The 18065-nt window shown below is 44.3% G+C and overlaps 2 protein-coding genes across 3 annotated transcripts in view; one reads left to right on the plus strand and one right to left on the minus strand.

The window, feature by feature from the left end:
• The window catches only part of si:dkey-3h3.3 (uncharacterized protein LOC100144568 homolog), a 6979-nt gene extending 2007 nt beyond the window's left edge, over positions 1-4972 (plus strand). The window contains exons 2-5 of one of the 2 annotated variants that reach the window (XM_005952768.2): positions 1058-2029; positions 3606-3823; positions 4502-4578; positions 4830-4972. In XM_005952768.2, the coding sequence (XP_005952830.1) occupies positions 1058-2029; positions 3606-3823; positions 4502-4571 (1260 nt within the window). In that variant the 3' untranslated portion in view covers positions 4572-4578; positions 4830-4972. The remainder of the gene's footprint in view (positions 1-1057; positions 2030-3605; positions 3824-4501; positions 4579-4829) is intronic. The other variant, XM_005952769.2, reaches the window with a different exon arrangement.
• Positions 4973-6079: 1107 nt separating this feature from the next.
• Positions 6080-17754, minus strand: golph3a (golgi phosphoprotein 3a). Its single transcript, XM_042216062.1, has 4 exons — positions 17338-17754; positions 14855-14986; positions 9612-9726; positions 6080-9212 (listed from the first exon to the last, which is right to left on the minus strand). The coding sequence occupies exons 1-4, from the start codon at positions 17545-17547 to the stop codon at positions 8788-8790; spliced, it is 882 nt and encodes a 293-aa protein (XP_042071996.1). The 5' UTR covers positions 17548-17754; the 3' UTR covers positions 6080-8787.
• Positions 17755-18065: the final 311 nt, after the last annotated feature.

Below are 18065 nucleotides of genomic sequence, written 5' to 3' on the forward strand. Positions count from 1 at the left end.
GGTGTACACACTGCTACACAACAGCACCAGAGAAGCAGGATTTAGTGTTTGTGTTATTACGAATGCTAAACAAGAAGAGTTCCAGATGGTGCAGTGGACACATGTGTGACTGCTGTGATTAAAGCATCTTTCTTTCAGCTTAACGAGTGAACCGTCAGCTCGTTCAAACACACGTTAAAGTGCATTTGGCTCGACACCACCGAGCAGAGGCAGCAATATAACATAGCTAACATTAACAGTGCAGTGAATCCTGCTTGTGCCGTGATGTTCAGGACTGCAAACCGAGCAGCATCACTGACTTTCAGCTTGTTGTGTTTGTGGATATATGACTGACTTTAATTATCCACAAAATCATCACATTGGCCATCACAATGGTACAATACTGAACATGATGTTCTTTTTGATGGCACTATTCTTCATAACATGAATCATAATCATCATCATCTTCATTAATGATAATACTTAGAGATCTTCCTGACCTTAACGCAGTGGAATATTCATCTTGTTTGTTATGTAGAATAGAATAGAGTAGAGTAGATTAGAATAGAATGCCTTTATTGTCACTATACAGTTGTACAATGAGATACAGAGCATCTCCTACTCAGTGCAAACACGGGGGCGGGGTGCACAGTTCTGCAGCAGTATTAAAAATATATATAAAATGTACAAATATACAATCCGGTGTAAAAAAAAAAAAAGTAAATATGTAAATAAATAATGTTTGTATATACAGTTCAGGTTATTGCACATAGAATTTAGTATTGCACATTCATAGAGGAGAATGGGGGGTGGGACTGTGTTATCAGTGCATGTGTGGGTTAAGGGTGGTTATGGTTATTCCTGTTGTCCTATATGTCGTGCACAGCTGGTGTGGAGCACCAAGAATTTTGTGACAATAACAGGCTATTCTATTCTATTGTGTTTCTATTTGTTTGTCTAACGTGGCAGCTCTGGTATGGACACAGTTCTTGACTCAATATTCTGAGCTTTATTATAATGTAGTGCATTTTAATGGCATTGATGATCAAATAACTAAAGCTGTCCTGTCTCGTTGCAGTTTTTCACAGACATCATTCTCAGCATTGATGAAACTCCTTTTAAAGATAAGGGAACATTAAAGAACATTGTTGAAAGCAGGAAGGATTGTTACTCCTATGAGAAGAAGGGTTCCTGTTACAGAGTGAAAGGAACCTTTGAACAGCTGCACAAACTTGTAAGAAGATGCCAAAGAGCGACCGATCATCACAGTACTGCTACACATGGACGGACAGGTCAGCACAGTCATCACGCTTCCACTCGTGTCAAATCTGTGGAAGTGTCTCGGGTTGTTATGGACTACATTAATAAAAAATGTGAAGAAAAACTTGGAAAAATTCTTGGAAACTGTTCACTGGTCCCTGTACCACAGTCTGACATCACTGCACGGATTACTTTCAGACCACAGAGCGACTCGTTCCGCCAAGCTGCCTTTGTCAGGCAGAGGTTCATCACATTTTACCAGAGAGTTGCGTCTGACCTGCACATCATATCTGTCCCTGGGGATCTACACGAGCACAACAAGCTGCAGAGAAAATTCCCAACTCTCATCTTTGAACCAAGCAACAATAAACTAACAGTCATGGGACCTTTTCCACACATAGCTGAATTTAAGGAGTTTCTTTGGAAAAATCATTCAACCAAGCGTCTGGTCAGCAAAACTCCAACAGACAGTCTGAGCAACAGAATCTCAGCGTCTTCATCGGCACACAAAGATCCTGATGATGAATCCTGCCCCATCTGTATGGAAACAATAGTCAGAAATAAGAAAAAGACACTGCGGTGCAAGCACTCTTTCTGCAGCGACTGTCTGGAGAAAGCTTTTGTATACAAGCCAGTCTGTCCCACCTGTGGGGAGTTATATGGCACTCTAAAGGGGACACAGCCTGATGGAGGCGCTATGGAGGTCACCAAAAACACTTCACCTTTGCCTGGTTATGAGAAGTATGGAACAATAGTCATCCACTATTATATTCCACGTGGCATTCAAAAGGTAAGAGTGGAGATACAAGGTCATTTTCTCTGTGATCTGCTTCCTGGTTTCAGGCAGACATGTTTGACCCGGTCAGACTCATAATTATTAAACACAGAAATAAGACTAAGGCATAGGCTAAATCCAGACAGCAGAATATTCTTATATAACTTATATATTATATATTCTTATATAATATTCTTAACTTAACTTTTAGTGTGTGTGTGTTTTTGTTACCCTTTCATGACCCCAGTCTGCAGCATCTAGGTTTCACATCATCATCATCATCATCAGAAAAATGTTCCATCTGCTCACCTCACTACCACAAAACTCTGGGCTGCACTTCCACCAGAGCACCACACCACTTCTCCTTTAAATCACATGTCAACATCCATCTGTTCAGAACTGCATACCCGCCATTATAACTTGGTCCTAGTCTCTTGGTACCTTGATTAGTTTTAGAGTTGTGACTCTATTTACTTTATTTAATCGTCTGTTTTTATTTTGCTGTACTAATGTCAGGTGACCTTGAGATCGTCTCACGGAGCAATCTGAATCTAAAACAAGATACCTGATAGATAGATAGCCTGAGTCTAGCTCCTGTCACCACCTGGTCCTGGTGACCCTTCTACTACTCTTATCAGTACCTGCACCAGATTTGATCCTGTCTGACTCTTGCAGTGAGCGTGTTTGTCCAATTGCATGACCCTCTTGGTTGTGTTGTTGTGAGCAGTCAGTCATGTAGCTTTCCATTGCCCCAGTTCACGTGTCAGTGAATTATGGCTTTGGCTAGTTCATTGACAAAATGTAACTTGTTGTATTTAATTTTATTTATATAGAACCAAATCGCTACAAGAATCACCTGGAGGTGCTTTATATTGTACTGTAAAGAAAACCCTACAGCAGGCATGTCTGCTGCCATGAGCATCAGGCAGCATTGGTCACAGCGTTGGCCCCGTCTGATCCTGCAGGGGTGACAAACTGCAGCTTTTGAAGTTGTGTTGTTGACACCTCAGATACTGGTCTTATCGAGGTGTTATGATCTCGTCTGTGTGGCAAAGCTTGATTTATTGCCACTGTTATACGGTCAGTGTTGGGTGTAATGTGTCACAAAGTTCATGTTACTGGAATCACATTACATTTTTCAGTAAAACAGTGGTCTGTACTAAATTCAGTAATTACACAGTGAAAGATCAGAATCCAACACAGACTCGTGTCAACGTGAACTCTTTGATCAGAGCAGGACCCAGTGTGCTCCTGATGTCACCAGCCTGGAGAACTGGGAGGGCTGTGTTAGGAAGGGCGTGCAATATTAAATATTTGTCACATCAAACAAAAACTCAAAGAGGTGTTTTGGAGGTCGTACTCCTGTGTACTAGCTGAGTGTACATGAAGCACACGGGTGGGTTCATTCGTGTGAGACTCACAACTTCTGTCTTGTGTGCATAATTTTAAGAATTTCTCAGCACATATAAGCTTTACTTTTATAAAGAGTAATAAAGAAAGCAACTGCAAACTACAGCTACCTGAGAGCCAAATCCACATTGAGTCTAGGCAAGTTAGATAAAGCAGAGAAACCTTTTCTGTCTGTCTGCAGGAGGAGCATCCCAGCCCAGGTCAACCATATGAAGGAGCATCCCGGACAGCCTACCTTCCAGACTCCCCGGAGGGCAGGATGGTGCTGGGCCTGCTGAGGCGAGCCTTCGATCAGAGACTCATTTTCACCATCGGACGCTCCACTACCAGTGGCAGAAACAATACAGTCACATGGAACGATATCCACCACAAAACCTCAACACATGGAGGACCGACTCAGTAAGGACAATGGCAACACTGCAGCTCATTGATCGATCATTTTGGATTGATTGTACCCTCAGTCTCTTCTATATTTAAGGGGCGTCCACACAGGAAGCATCGCTAGTGAACATTTCAAGCACCGGTTGCAGAGATCACACTTTATTTACCACATCGGTGGTTCTTTTGTTCACTGTTGCTTGAAGTCGCTTACTTTCATGTCCATGCTGCGGTCTCTGGACGGCACCTGCTGTGTGGACGTCCCCTTACAAATTTACTGATGAGTGCATGTCAGCAGGTTTTTGCCTCCGAACAGTTCTTCCCTTGCAAAGAGAACTAGCGTGTATCGATTCCTTTATTTTACATCAGTCTGTGTTAATGTCTCAGGCTCATTATTAGTTTTCATCACAGGTGAAACTGGCTGTAGTTCAGTTTGGTTTGTTAGTGCTAGTTTACCAGGTGCTTTCTATGTCATTTAAGTTAGACACCTTACATATTAGCCCACCTTACAGCCAGACAGCCTTATGAACAACATGCTGGACGTTTCAGACACCAGCAGAACCAGGCAGCCATCTGCTGCTGGGTGGTGAGAGGATAGAGGCGAGCGTACCACAATCAAGGACAAGAGTAGACAGCAGTTAATAACGTGCAACAGTAAGAATATAAGGCAGCACTTATTTTCCTGTGACTGTGTTACAGCTACGGATACCCCGACCCCGAGTATCTCAGCCGAGTTCGAGATGAGCTGAAGGTCAAAGGAATTGAGTAAGTTTAAGGTTTGTGTCTGCACAAAGAACACTTACGATTCCTTTTCTACGTTTTGTCCGTTTCATGATTCGACGTTTTGAACATAAACTGTATTTAATATAACCTGTAATGTTGGAAGCAGCTAATATCTGCAAAAGAAGTAACATTAGTAACACAAAAGGTCAAACACAGTTATGTCCCATTTCAAAAAAAGTCACAAACAGTGCATACGAGTGGATGTAAGGAGCTATGACGTGTGTTTCTGTTCACTTTGTCACAGGTAAAAGACGCAGCCGTCCCAGACTGACCGCTGCTCATCACCAGCTGAAGGCACACGAAGCGTTTCCTCTCGCTGTGCTTTCATGAGTCGTGATTTTTGACAAGAAGCCAGTTTAAGTTGATTCTCCATTAACTCCCCCCCCCATTAAATATCAGCTACATTGTATAAATGCACTTTGGTAACACTAACCAGAGGTCTTAATGAGGATGGCTAACATCCCCAGGGTCACTCAGTTGTGTTGTTGGACCTGCAGTGACTACGTTGTTTCACTCAGCGTCGACTAACAAACATGCAAAGTGCTGGGATGAGCGTTATCTTTAACTGTCTGATTTTTGTGTTGTTCTTTCATTATATGTATTTAGATGTTTGTACACTGATTAGGAGGCATGTTTGTGACTGTCCAGAACTCCAATTTCCTTTTTTTTTAAATTATAAGCCACATGAAGCTAAATGAAGGTAATGTTGATTTCCTCTTCTGAGCACAGGCAGCCACAGCATGGCTCATCCAGGACTGGTGGTGCTATTCTCCAGGCTGATTGGTCAGTGAGCTGTGATTGTATACCTGTTCAATCACACCTGTAACCTTGAACAGAACCTCCTCTTAAGCAGTTTAGAGTCGATGTACGAGGTGAGAAGTGAATCATCACTAAACAAACTAAAGTAACATTCAGCCCACATCACACTTTGAGCTAAAACGTTGCTCTCCAGAGCGTCCGTGAGTGTACGAAGTGTGTGACGTTTAACACACACAGAAAGAGCAAACGGTGCTTGTATGAATGAGTGTGAAGCGCTTTGAAAGAACTGTTCCATTTACTATTCAGGTTTGTGGTGACAGAGTGCTGAATGCAGTGCAGTGTATCAGTGTGTCACACTCGACCCACCGACAGGGTGACACAGTCCACTCTACCTGGTGTTTACATTCAAACCTAAACGTCCCTGTAAGACTTCACTAGTGTTTGGTGAAGCTGTGTTTATCAGTACGCTACAACAGGCTGCACCACACATCTGTGCCCAGCTGTGTCATCTATCATTTGGTGGACTTTGTATAAAAGTTGCATTTATTCTGACTGAATTCACTGTGTTGCAAACAAATAACAACAAAAACCATGAGTGGGTGTGTCTGTGACTTCTGTTCAATCATTTTCATTGGAATTGAAGCTGGCCTGGCAGATTAGTGCTACACGGCTCGCACAAGCACAGAGTTTGGTTTAAACATCTAAGTCACACGTTATGATCTGGCTGTTCTTGGATCTGTTTTCAGGACAGTACACAGACTGGAGGTCCCTTTATTTAGAGAGCACACATCACTTTGCTGCAACATGTCATGCCTTATGCACAAGCCTCCTGATGTCTCTTCTCTTGTTAGATATGGAAAAGAAGAAGGTCATCCTAATTAAGCAACATCCTTCATCACGTTCATGAGGAAAAGGCTTTGTACATTTTGACAGCGAACCATAAACTTATGCCTAATTCAAACACATCAATAGGAGAATGTGAGGTTCGATTCTTCTGACAGCCTGACGTGTACCCAGCTATCCAACAGACGGCTCAATCTGAGGAGTTCAGCTAAAACGTAGAGACAATGGCTACATCGGCTCCACTGAGAACCACAGTGGGCAAAGATGTAAACACAGAGCTTCTGATTTACATACTGTAGGTTACACTTTACTGATTAACCCTCTGACTTCACAATGGGATTAGTCCACCAAGTTAAAATAACCTCAGAACTCCTGGGCACATCTTGTGTGGGTTCACTGAGATCACAGACCCACACTCTTTCCACTGATAGTGGTACGGTTCATACTCATTTAAACTGAAAACTGCTTCCAAGAAGAAATAATGGCATTAAAGATACACATCGATGAACATGATGCAATCAGTTTGTGCAGTTCTTAAGGCCTTTTGTTTTTGGTGTGCCGTGGTTGTTACTGGTGAAGGAACCTGCTTACTTTTCAGATGACGTTCTCGATTAGACGGAGTGTCCAGGTTCCCAAGCTGAGCTTGTGTGGTGCAGACAGTACATCGCATCAGAGTAACGTAAACAGTCAGTTTGGGACTTTGCTGTTTGGAGGTTCCTGGAGTCTCCCTGTACTGGAGAAGAGGTGGATTATGAGTCATCAGACGGAGCTCGTTTCACTCAGTGAACACTTTTATTTTATGCACCCAAGACCAGGCAGCGTGAGCACATGCTGGAGGAGGAGCCTGCATTCAGCACCATGTCTCACTGAAATGTGTCATTCTAGTTGGGAATGTACCAACTGTAGCCGTCACTGATGCTGAGTTTATTCTCTATCAAAGTGGAACATTTGATTCTTAGTAAACAGAGTAAAAAGGCGCTGTCCCACCACCTGCTGCTTTAACCCTGGCGTGCTAACATTAGCCGGTGTGTGTCTGTGAAGGTCATCAGCTCTTTCCAAACTCCTTATAGGGCTGATATTAGTCCTGCACCAAAATCTGTTTTCATTACAAATAATTCAGAACTGTTTTTGTTCAACTACTTTTGAGAACATTTCTCCTTTGATCAGCACAGAAACAACAGAAGCTCAAATCCAAAGCACCTTCTGCAGGAGCGTGCCCTGGTCCACGATCAGCCGTGTTAATCCCACAGGAACTCCTCCACGAACAGCGAGACCGCTCACATCTGTATAGCTCTAGTCTTTACCAACCACACATACACACAGGACTTTATTCTGTACACTTCATGCACATCATCTCCATGACCACCTTAGAATGACCATTTACCCAAGCATGCATGTCTTGACTGTGGGAGGACTAGCTGGAGCAAACCCATGCAGTACAGGGAGAGCATGCAAAGTCCACACAAAAGGCCTCAGCCAACCACGAGACACCACAGCGCTAACGACGACACGGGCGCGCCGCCCCAGGCCGACAGCACTTAGCTGCTTTTATGGTGTCTGATGTTGTTCTGCGTTGAACTGGAAACTGCCACAGCCTGATGGGAAATGACTTTTGGCTTCTCAACACTTGATGCCAGCATTTTTGCAAACCAGAGAGGAACTTGGTTTATTATCATCATGGGTTCTCAAAGTTGTTCAAAATTGGAGCTGAAATTGCACTTCTCTAGTCAAAAGCCTGGTCCAAGTGTGAGCGAGCTATACATCAAGTTTTACTTCTTCATTCCCAACATGTAAACGACCATACAAACCAGTGACGTTACAGAGCTACAGACTGGTGTCAAATGAAAACAAAATCCTGTGGGTTAGTAAGAACATGGAGCCAGGATAGCTTCAGTGCTACAGCATCGTCCGTCACTGGGTGCGTTGATGATGCAAGGCTCGCTCCATCATGTACGGGTCCGTGCTCGTGCCTCGACGGTGGCCACACTGGTATTGTAGGAGATGTTTCATCATCACGATCAAATTTATACTGGTTTTCAGTGACTCACTTCTAACTATGCCAGCAGCACAACAGAGCCAAACCAAACAGGAGTTAGTGTCCCAACAACTGAGCAAGCATCTGGAACTCAATCTGATGGTGGCCCACAGTCACAGAGTGGACCAGTACAGATGTTACTCCCAATAAATTAGACTCCAGCTCATCTAACCTTTTACTTTCCTGCTGCTGTGCACATGTACATCATTGTTGATAACCTGTGACATCTGTACCACTCTTAAAAAACAAAAACAAAAAAAACAAACAGGATATGAATCAGTGATTTCAGGCCTACCCATACCATCAGCAAGCACTTCATGTGATGTGGCATTTAACCACGCTTAGTTTTTATGAAAGTGAACACAACTGATGCAGGGTAGAGACAGGGTCATGGAGCATCATCAAAGAGAATCATCAGGAAGGAAAAGAAACAGGAAGAGGAAACAGGGCAGCCCATGCCACAAAATCCAGGCGTCTGGTACCAGAAGTCACTAAAGTCAAAATGTCGGGGTCAGGAGTAATTTTCACCCCCACTGTCACGTCAGTGCCACTGCCTGCTGTTCCCTCATTTAGTGAAAGCAGCCACCACAGCCCATAGCAGCTCGTTGGTGTTGGCCTTCATGCTCTCCCCTTCTGGCTCCAGTTCCAGCAGCTGCCGCACTCTCTTCATGGCGAGGTCATACTGATCATCTAACAAGGGGGCAAAGGCATTTTCCAGAACATCAGAGGAATGGGCTAAGAAGATGAGAGCCAGGAGCCGCTTGTCCATTCGATGAGGATCATTCACCCACTTGTCCAGCACAGCCTCCTGCACCTTCTTAATGAGGCGCTGTTTGATGTTGTTGTTGGTCAGGGGATGTGTCGTCATGTCAAACAGCAAAAAGTTCTGCTTCTCCGTAGTCAGGACACCTTTTTCCACCAGGTTTTTGGCCAGCCGTTCACGGACGTTCCTCAGCTGGTAATGAAGCTTCAACGGGTTCCACGTCTCTCCTACAAGGAGCCAACAGAACAGAGAGCGTTAGTGCCGTCACACGCCAGCATAACCAGCTCAGCTACGCCTACACCACAGACAACAGGAAGAACCGCATCAGCGCCAGTACGGCAAAGGCCTCAATGAACCTTTAGCTCAATAAACTGTAGACAGTTTGGTGTGATTGGAGATGCCGGTTCTTCAAAGTTGTTGGTGGACTGGTTGTTACAACAATATGCCTGTCAACCTATTCAGGAAGACTGTTATTTACCTGCTTCACAGTGCACACATCACAGCACTCACACTCTAACTATACTTCACCTGCAGACACAGTGTTTTGCTAAGAGTCACTTGGAAACACAGTGAGGAAGCACACAGTGCAGTGGGAGAGCCCACAGCAGCAGGACAGCTGAACTCACCGCTGAGCAGCTCGATCCAGCTCTGCACAGTCTCTGGTGGCTGAGTGTCTTTGATATGTTTGAGAGCTTCGTCCAGGAGCACATCACCTGTAGGAGCATCTGACTTGCAAATCACCTGCAAATGCATCCAGAATCAGAGCAGGCAGAGCGTGGAAATGTTCTTAACCCTGAAAGAATCCTTAAGTTAATCCAGGCTTTGCTGAACCATGAAAAAGTCCTTACCAACAAAGTGGGAGCAGATTATTATAGTAAAGACTGACACGACGTGAAACCGCACTGAGTGAACTAACCCATATGGAAAAGAAATAGTAAAAACATATGATGTACTCGTGAAAGTGGCCACTTTCTCATTACTTTCATTTTTTTTTTTTTAGGAAGTATACAAAACATACAAGTTTCATTATATAATTTTTCAAGGGATCTTATATCTGTTTTCACTCTTGTATGCTTTTCATACAAGTTTCACACAAGACAGATAAAAAAAATACAACTAGGCATGTGTGGGACTAGTCATCGTCGCTGCTGTCACTAGTCAGTACCAGACTTACTAGTCAGTTAATCTGTTAAAATTTTATTCTCAATTATGATAAATGGTTGTGTCCTAAGCAGCCATCAGATGGAGCATCGCTGTTGAGAAACACATCAAATCTCAGCCTGATGTTTTGTTATCAAAAATTAACATCAAAATAAAATAAAACGATGCTCAGTTTTAGTATTTGCTAGTTTGGTGAAACCTTTTATTAGCGCATTATTAGTAAAACTTTAAGTTGTGGTTTATTGTAATACCATGACCAAAATGTTATATCCCGAAATAAGACATTCATCGTCCCGACAACCACATATATCACAAAACGTTTATTTATTTATTTATTTATTTATTTATTTATATACATATATATACATATATACATATATACATATATACATATATACATATATATATACATATATACATATATATATACATATATATATACATATAATATACATATAATATACATAAAAACCAGCACAACGGAATACCCACACACACACACACACACACCAAACACACACACCGCACGCCCTCGGACTTATATATATATATATATATATATATATAACATATAGTATATACACTGGGTGAATGTGCAGTAGTAGCAGCAAGCAGGTGAATTCTGTACATTAATATGAATAGACATCTGACTATTTTACAGGATAGACAATATAAACATATTTAAAATTAAAGGAATTGAAATGTACATTGTGCCTTGGTTTAGTGTCTGGAAGAGTCCTGTCTCAGTCAATTATAGATGATGTGAGAGGGCGGGTGTGTGTGTTTAGGGCACGGATGGCTTGGGGATAGAAGCTCCTCTTGAGTCTCTCTGTCCTTGCCCGGAAGATGCGGAACCTTCTACCAGATTGCAGAAGTTGGAACAGTTTGTTGCCAGGATGGGACGGGTCCTTCAGTATCTGCTCTGCTCTAGTCCGGCATCTCCTGGTGTAGGTGTCCTGAAGCGGGGGGAGAGCAATCCTGCAGCAGCGTTCTGCTGTACGGATCACTCTCTGGAGAGCTTTTTGGTCCTTCACACAGCTGTTCCCAAACCACGATGTCATGTTCTGTGTGAGGATGCTCTCCACAGCGCCTGTATAGAAAATCCTGAGGATCTTTGGAGTAGGGCTGGGCCATATTATACCGTTCACGGTAATACCGGTATAATGTTAGGCAACGATAGGAAAATGAAATATCGCGATAGAATATGAGTAAAACGCGCATGCGCAGTGCCTTTGTTTTCATACGCACATGGCCGATTGTTGAGTGAAACAGATGAACCAGAATTGGTTTGTAAAAATGGTGCAACTTCAGTGATGTGGAACTGGTTTGGTGTTTGTCCGTCAGATACACGACAAAGCACATTTTTTTGCAGAACATGCAAGCGGCCGTCGGACTAAGATGCTCTTAAATCTGGGAGTAATCTGGGTCCTAAACTCCGTATCTTCAGGTCAAACGAACACTGCAGCATCACTGAGAGTTAAAAACTGTCTAAATTCTTTCATCTTTAATAAAACGATCAGCATTGCTGCTTTACCAGGTGTAACTATGAAGTTTAACTTCCAGGCATCCATGAAAACAAAATGTTATTACATTTAACGGAGTTAGAAGTTAGCAGGAAGCTAGCGGAAGTTAGCTCGCTAGTTACGCTAGTACCAGCATGATATAGCATGTTCTGACTGAGAGATTTCTGAAAAAAATCAAACGTACAGCTCTGCTATCACTTCCAACATAAATGAAGACAGGAAACTAAACAGCAGTGACGTTTGTAGGGTTACTGAAGTTGGGCTAGCTGGTATATAATGATGTGCTACGTGATCGCTAGCGACACAGCTATGTTAGCATAACATAAACAGGTGAAGCTGGAGGACAAACACTAACACTTTTCCACTTATAAAAGTTAACGTTAAGGTTCCTCATGGTTAGAGACAAATGCAATCGCATGGCAGGATGCTGTAAACGGACCAAACTTCAGTCAGGAGAACAACTGAGATAATCCATCCACAATACGAGGTTAGTCATTAATATACTGCAACAACATGGGAATAGAGCAGCTGCAGAGAATTCAACATTAATGAATCAATGGTACAGAAGTGGAGGAAGCAAGAAGAATGAGTTTAATAAAGTTTGATTATCTGACTGTTTGTTTCGCTTAATGCACATGCACACTGCAGTTTAATGTTGCAAAGCACCTCTTTTTAACTTCAGTGGATATTATACATGGTTATGCTCAGGATATGTCAGCCCATTTCTACTGGAAATGCCTTTTGGTTAAACTTTCAGCAAGGAATTTGCATTTGCACTGTTACATTTTTATAAAGCTTTAATGTACATAAAAACCAGCTTCTTGTTTAAGTGAAAATAAATGGAAGGTTGTCTTTTTGCGCTAGTAATGTTGTGGAGTTGTATTTTGTCTCGCATCAATTATATCGTCAGTTATATCGTTATCGCAAATTTTCAAATATATATCGTGATAAATATTTTTGGCCATATCGCCCTGCTCTATTTGGAGAGACCCTGAACTTCCTCAGTTGTCGTAGGTGATACAGGCGCTGCCTAGCCTTTTTGGTCTGGACCTGAATGTGGGCAGCCCATGTCAGGTCTGAGGAGATGTGGACACCAAGATACTTGAAGGACTGCACCCTCTCCACTGGAGCTCCATTGATGATAATGGGCTTGTAGTCTCTGTGCTGACCCCTTCTGAAGTCCACCACCAGCTCCTTGGTCTTGCTGACGTTCAGCTGGAGGTGGTTGTCCTGGCACCACGATGCCAGATTCTTCACTTCATCCATGTAGGCCGCCTCATCGTTGTTGGAGATGGCACCCAACACCACTGTGTCGTCAGCAAACTTCACAATGGTGTTGGAGCCATGGGTGGCCACACAGTCTGAAGTGTAGAGGGAGTAGAGCAGTGGCGAGAGGACACATCCCTGAGGTGCTCCTGTGTTGATGGTGATGCTGTTGGAGAAGCACCTGCCCACCCTCACCACCTGAGTTCTGCCAGTGAGGAAGTCCAACACCCATGCACACAGACGGCTGTTAAGTCCCAGATCCCTCAGCTTTGTGAACAGTCTGCAGGGCACTATTGTGTTAAACGCTGAACTGTAATCAACAAACAGCATTCGCACATAGTTACCCTGTTTCTTGTCCACGTGGCTGAGAGTGGTGTGTAGGACGTGGGCGATGGCATCCTCTGTGGATCTGTTGGATCTGTAGGCGAACTGCAGCGGATCTGTAGGTCCGTGATCTGTGGTGAGACTGCAGCGATTGGGGCTGATGGAGAATGATGTTCTTCAGCAGCCTCTCAAACACCTTCATTACTACCGAGGTCAGTGCAACTGGCCGGTAATCGTTCAGGGATGAGGGTTTGCTGTTCTTGGGCACAGGGATGATGGTGGATCTTTTGAAGCATGTGGGGACCACAGACTTCGCCAGGGACTCGTTGAAGATGTAAGTGAACACACCTGCTAGCTGGTCAGCACAGCAGCGCAGCAGACGGCCGGTGATGCCGTCTGGCCCCGCCGCTTTCCTTGTGTTCACTCTCCTCAGTGCCGCTCGGACGTCATGCTCCGCGATGCTGGTCACCGGTCTCTCGCTGATGACGTCACTGTCCTCGGTAGTCAGGCGGTAGATAGCATTAGCCGCCTGGCTAACCTCGAAACGGGCGTAGAACCGATTCAGCTCGTTGGTGAATGCAGAGTCGGCGTTGATCGGCGCAGTGTCCCTGGCTTTGTAGTCCGTAATGGTGCGTAGTCCGTGCCACATACTCCGTGTGTCGCCCTGGTGGAAGCGGGACTCCACACGTTCCCGGTACCTGCGTTTGGCATCTCTCACCGCGCGCCGCACGCCGTATGAGGCCGCTTTGTAGGCGCTCATATCGCCAGTGGCGAGACCCGCGTTGTAGGAGGCGGTCCTGGCGTTTACTGCAGTGCGGATCGATCTGTCCATCCACGGTGTCTGGTTTGGGAATGTGGTGACTCTCGCAGTGGGGATAATCTATAGGCTCATGAGGCCCTGAAGGTAAAAAACGACATTTCCGCAAAAAATGACATCACTTCCCGTTTCGGGCAGGTAATGGCGGACATGTGATAGTTCGCGCTGACGTCTATTCCAACGTAGGAAGTGCTATGAACAGCTGATCGGATCGGCAAAGCCTGTTTCTGGAATATTATGTTTTTGTTCCTGCAAGTGTTTTTTATGAAATTTTTGCAAAGCTTTATGTGGAAGGAAACCATGACCGAGGACAAGCTGATGGCATAAGATGTAAGTACAACTCCTCCGGTTTCTTATGAAAAAAATTATTGCGCTAGCTTACGTGGTTGCAGAGCTACTGGGATTTAAAAATAGTTACGCAAAACGGAGTGTGCCCGCTCCGACCAGCTTTAAAGGGTTAAAAAGACTAATAACTAATAAAAACTAAACATTTTGAATGAATCCAAACTAAACTGAAATGAAACTGAATTAAAAACAAAGAACATCTTCAATGCAATAAAAACTGATTAGAAGATACAAAACTGTAACAACATGAGATTTTAGGTGTGTGCTTGGACATGAACAGCTGATATTACACGTCTGTTAAAGAGGATCGTTGCTGTGCAGGCCTTCACTACACGCCGTGACACCATGACACTAATACACCAGCAGGGTGACGATGTCTAAACGGGAAACAGCTTGTGTACACAGTGAAAGCTTAAACATAACCGTGTCGTACCTTCCTGGCCAGCAGACCTTTCCTCCTCATGCCACAGGCCTCCAGCTGAAGGCGTCCTCGGAGGGCCAGCTCGATCAGCATGCACCCTCGCAGCCCTGATGAAATGCAGTCATTCCAGAATGAGGTGTAGCCCTGTGCAATGGGACACATCATCACAATCCAGGTTGTCAAAGAGTGCCAGAAGCCGACGAGCTCAGTGCCAAATCATTGCAGGTACTTGGGGCGCCTTGAGGCGACTTTTGTCGTGATTTGGCGCTATATAAATAAAACTGAATTGAATTACTTTCAGTTAGACCCATTCTAAACACACAGTGTATGAGTGTGCCACAGGGCTAACACACAGAGACAAACAACCGTTCACACTCACATCCACACCTAAGGGCACCAACTAACTCAACCCCACTAACTGCATGTCTTTGGATGGTGGGCGGAGCTGGAGAGCCTGGAGAGAACCCACGCAACCACGGGAGAACCTGCAAACTCCCCATAAAGGGAGGTGGGGGAATCGAACTGCATCCTGTTTGTGGTAAATTCAGTTGACTGTACATGATTGGGAAAGGCACACAGCTGTCTACATAAGCTCCCGTAGCTAACAGCACAAGTCAGAGCACAAACCCAGCCATCAAGTCCAAGAACGTGTGTAAACCAGGACTGTATCGAGGCACAGATCAGGGGAAGGGTACAAAAAGACTTCTGGCACTGAAGGTCCCAGAGTACAGTAACATCATCTATAAACAGGAGTTTGGAAACACTTCTTAGAGCTGGCTAATCTGAGCAGCACATGACAGGCGCTTGCAGTTTGTCACCTGAGGGACTCTCAGACCATGAGAAACAAAAGTCTGATGAAACACAGATTGAACTCTTTGGCCTGAAAGACAAGCGTCATGTCTGGAGGAAACCAGGCGTCCCTCATCACTTCCTTACAGGTGCTGCCCATGGTGGTGGCAGCATCATGCTGTGGAGGGGCTTTCTAGCAGCAAGAACTGGAAGACCAATCAGAGTCGAGGGAAAGAGGAACGCAGCGACATACAGAGACGTGATAACGTGCTCCAAAGAGCTCTGGATCTGGAGGGGAGTAAGCTGTGCGCTTACTTTTGCTTTGACGATCAAAAATGTCTTGTTCCTCACCTCCCACAGAGTTACTCACCGATCCTGACAGAACATATATGCATGTGTCCGTACTGACAGCAGTGTAAGCTGAGTGAGCTCTGGGAGACACTTGGACACTTTTGAGGCAGAATATGGACCACAAATGTCATCGTTGTTCACTGTTAGCAACACAGTGGAATCATGTTTTGGCCACCAGGGTTGTGAGTCGGTCACACGACTGACAACTGTGAGTAAATGGCTCATTTTAATGTGTGCACCACCCAGGCTAACTTTTATGATCATTATTTAACAGTTGTTGTTGCAGCAGACCTTTTATGACCTCTGACATTCCTCCTGAAGTTGTTCAGTGCTGTGAATGTAAACTACTTCAGTCAGTGAGGGAGGGACTGAGTGCTGGTCTGTCTGTCAGCTGGAGGAGGCAAACACAGCACCGTTTGTCTCAATATTGTTGACAATTTCAATTCTAGATGACCTGAATATCAGATTATCAGTTCTGTTAACAACCAATCAACAGCAGCTTGTCATCAAAGCAGAGTCCCACAGCCGTGGCATGGGTGAGAGAGGACCACGCTCTACTTTATCAACATGGATCTGAAGGAATAATGTTTGGTCACCCACTGAAACTCATTTGTCTTCATTTCTCAGCTAAATTTGTGATAAACTGGAGTCTTGTTGTGTACCTGAAACCCTCCATCAGTCATCTGGCTACTGAAGCTGCTGCATTTACTCTCTACAGAAGAAAAAACAGTTGTTTGTGTTGCTGACGCCAAAGTTAAAACGAGCAAACATGGTTTGTATTTTTGTTTAAACTGACACAAGTTTCCTGTTAAATTTGGAGGTTGAATGACTCCGTTTTAGTTGCATTCCTAATGTTATGTGAACGGGACTGAATCCGTACTCGAGGATTTTAGATTTATCGGTAGATTTCACTTTGCTTGCTGTTCGTAGTTCAGTGACAGCAAATCATCGATACATCTAAACACACCTTTCACTGGTACTGTAGCACTTAGTATTAGTTATAATCAAACACTCCTGTAAACAGTTTTTTACTTTGACTCCACTCCGTTTATTCTTCTTACTCATTGTGTTAGCTTGGAGCTACTAACATCAACGCCAGGATCGTCGCACTTATTCTCCGACCATTACTGCTGAACTACTGGAAAATATCATTTCTTCTCATAATCGTGTAGAACCAGACATTAGCTATCTCGCTGCAGACCGAAGACAGCAACTGTTGTTAGCTACAGCTAGCATTGTAGTAAGCAGGGATGCTAACTTACATAGAGCTGTTTGGAGACTACAGCTAACGTTAGCCGAGCGATAACGTTTAGCTCTTTTGCTACAGCGTTAAGGCGCAGTTTATCTGCCATTACCTCTCGGTCCTTCAGTCCTAACAGCAACACTTCTTCCATCAGTGTAAGACGTGTTTCTTTGGAGTCTCCGGTATCATCATCGTCCTGATCCTCCGCTCGCCGGGGCCCGTGGTCTTCTTGGCCGGACGGTCGGTCTTTCTCAGCGGCGTTACGCGAGGCTTCGGTCCGCCTCTGCACGAGGCCCGAACTCCTCTGAGTCAACGAAGTCATTTCTGCCGGCGAGTGTGCTCAACAACTACGAAAGCAGCAAGTCTGGGACTACGTTTACCCAAGTACTTGTCAACCATAAGTATTTTGCGTATAGGTTAGTACCCTTATCAGGAGGAGTCCTCCTCCCCTTCCCCACCTTCCGCACCAGCGTCTGTCTAATATGGCGCCGAGCGGAGACTGTGGTACCAAACCTGCTGGATGGGTTTGGTACCACAGTCCTGCTGGATACCAAGCGACCCACCTTTAACTTAGTCTGAACGCCACACCAGCTGGCTAAAAGGCTCATGCTTGGACAGACCCACTGGACTCCTCCATATAATAACAAAATCTAAATACATACACAGATTCATGAAAACAAATAAGTACATTAAAAATACACTTGTTCCCAAGTGGAATGATTAAACATGATTAAAGAACCAAATTAGTTATTCTGGACCTGTTCCTCTCGTGCTCTGTGTCCATTAATCATCTTAACTAACAGGGAAGGAATGAGTGCTTGTACTGGTCGTGCTGACATA

The sequence above is a fragment of the Haplochromis burtoni genome, unplaced genomic scaffold (assembly GCF_018398535.1).
Source record: "Haplochromis burtoni strain Fernald_Lab_line unplaced genomic scaffold, NCSU_Asbu1 Contig_910, whole genome shotgun sequence".
NCBI classification, from domain to species: domain Eukaryota; kingdom Metazoa; phylum Chordata; class Actinopteri; order Cichliformes; family Cichlidae; genus Haplochromis; species Haplochromis burtoni.

Coding starts and splice junctions, on each gene's coding strand:
- golph3a (XM_042216062.1), bottom strand. CDS start 17,547: ATGACTTCGTTGACTCAGAGGAGTTCGGGCCTCGTGCAGAGGCGGACC. Junction 14,987..17,337: donor TAGGACTGAAGGACCGAGAG/GTAATGGCAGAT, acceptor CCCATTGCACAG/GGCTACACCTCATTCTGGAA. Junction 9,213..9,611: donor CTGGATCGAGCTGCTCAGCG/GTGAGTTCAGCT, acceptor GGCTCCTTGTAG/GAGAGACGTGGAACCCGTTG.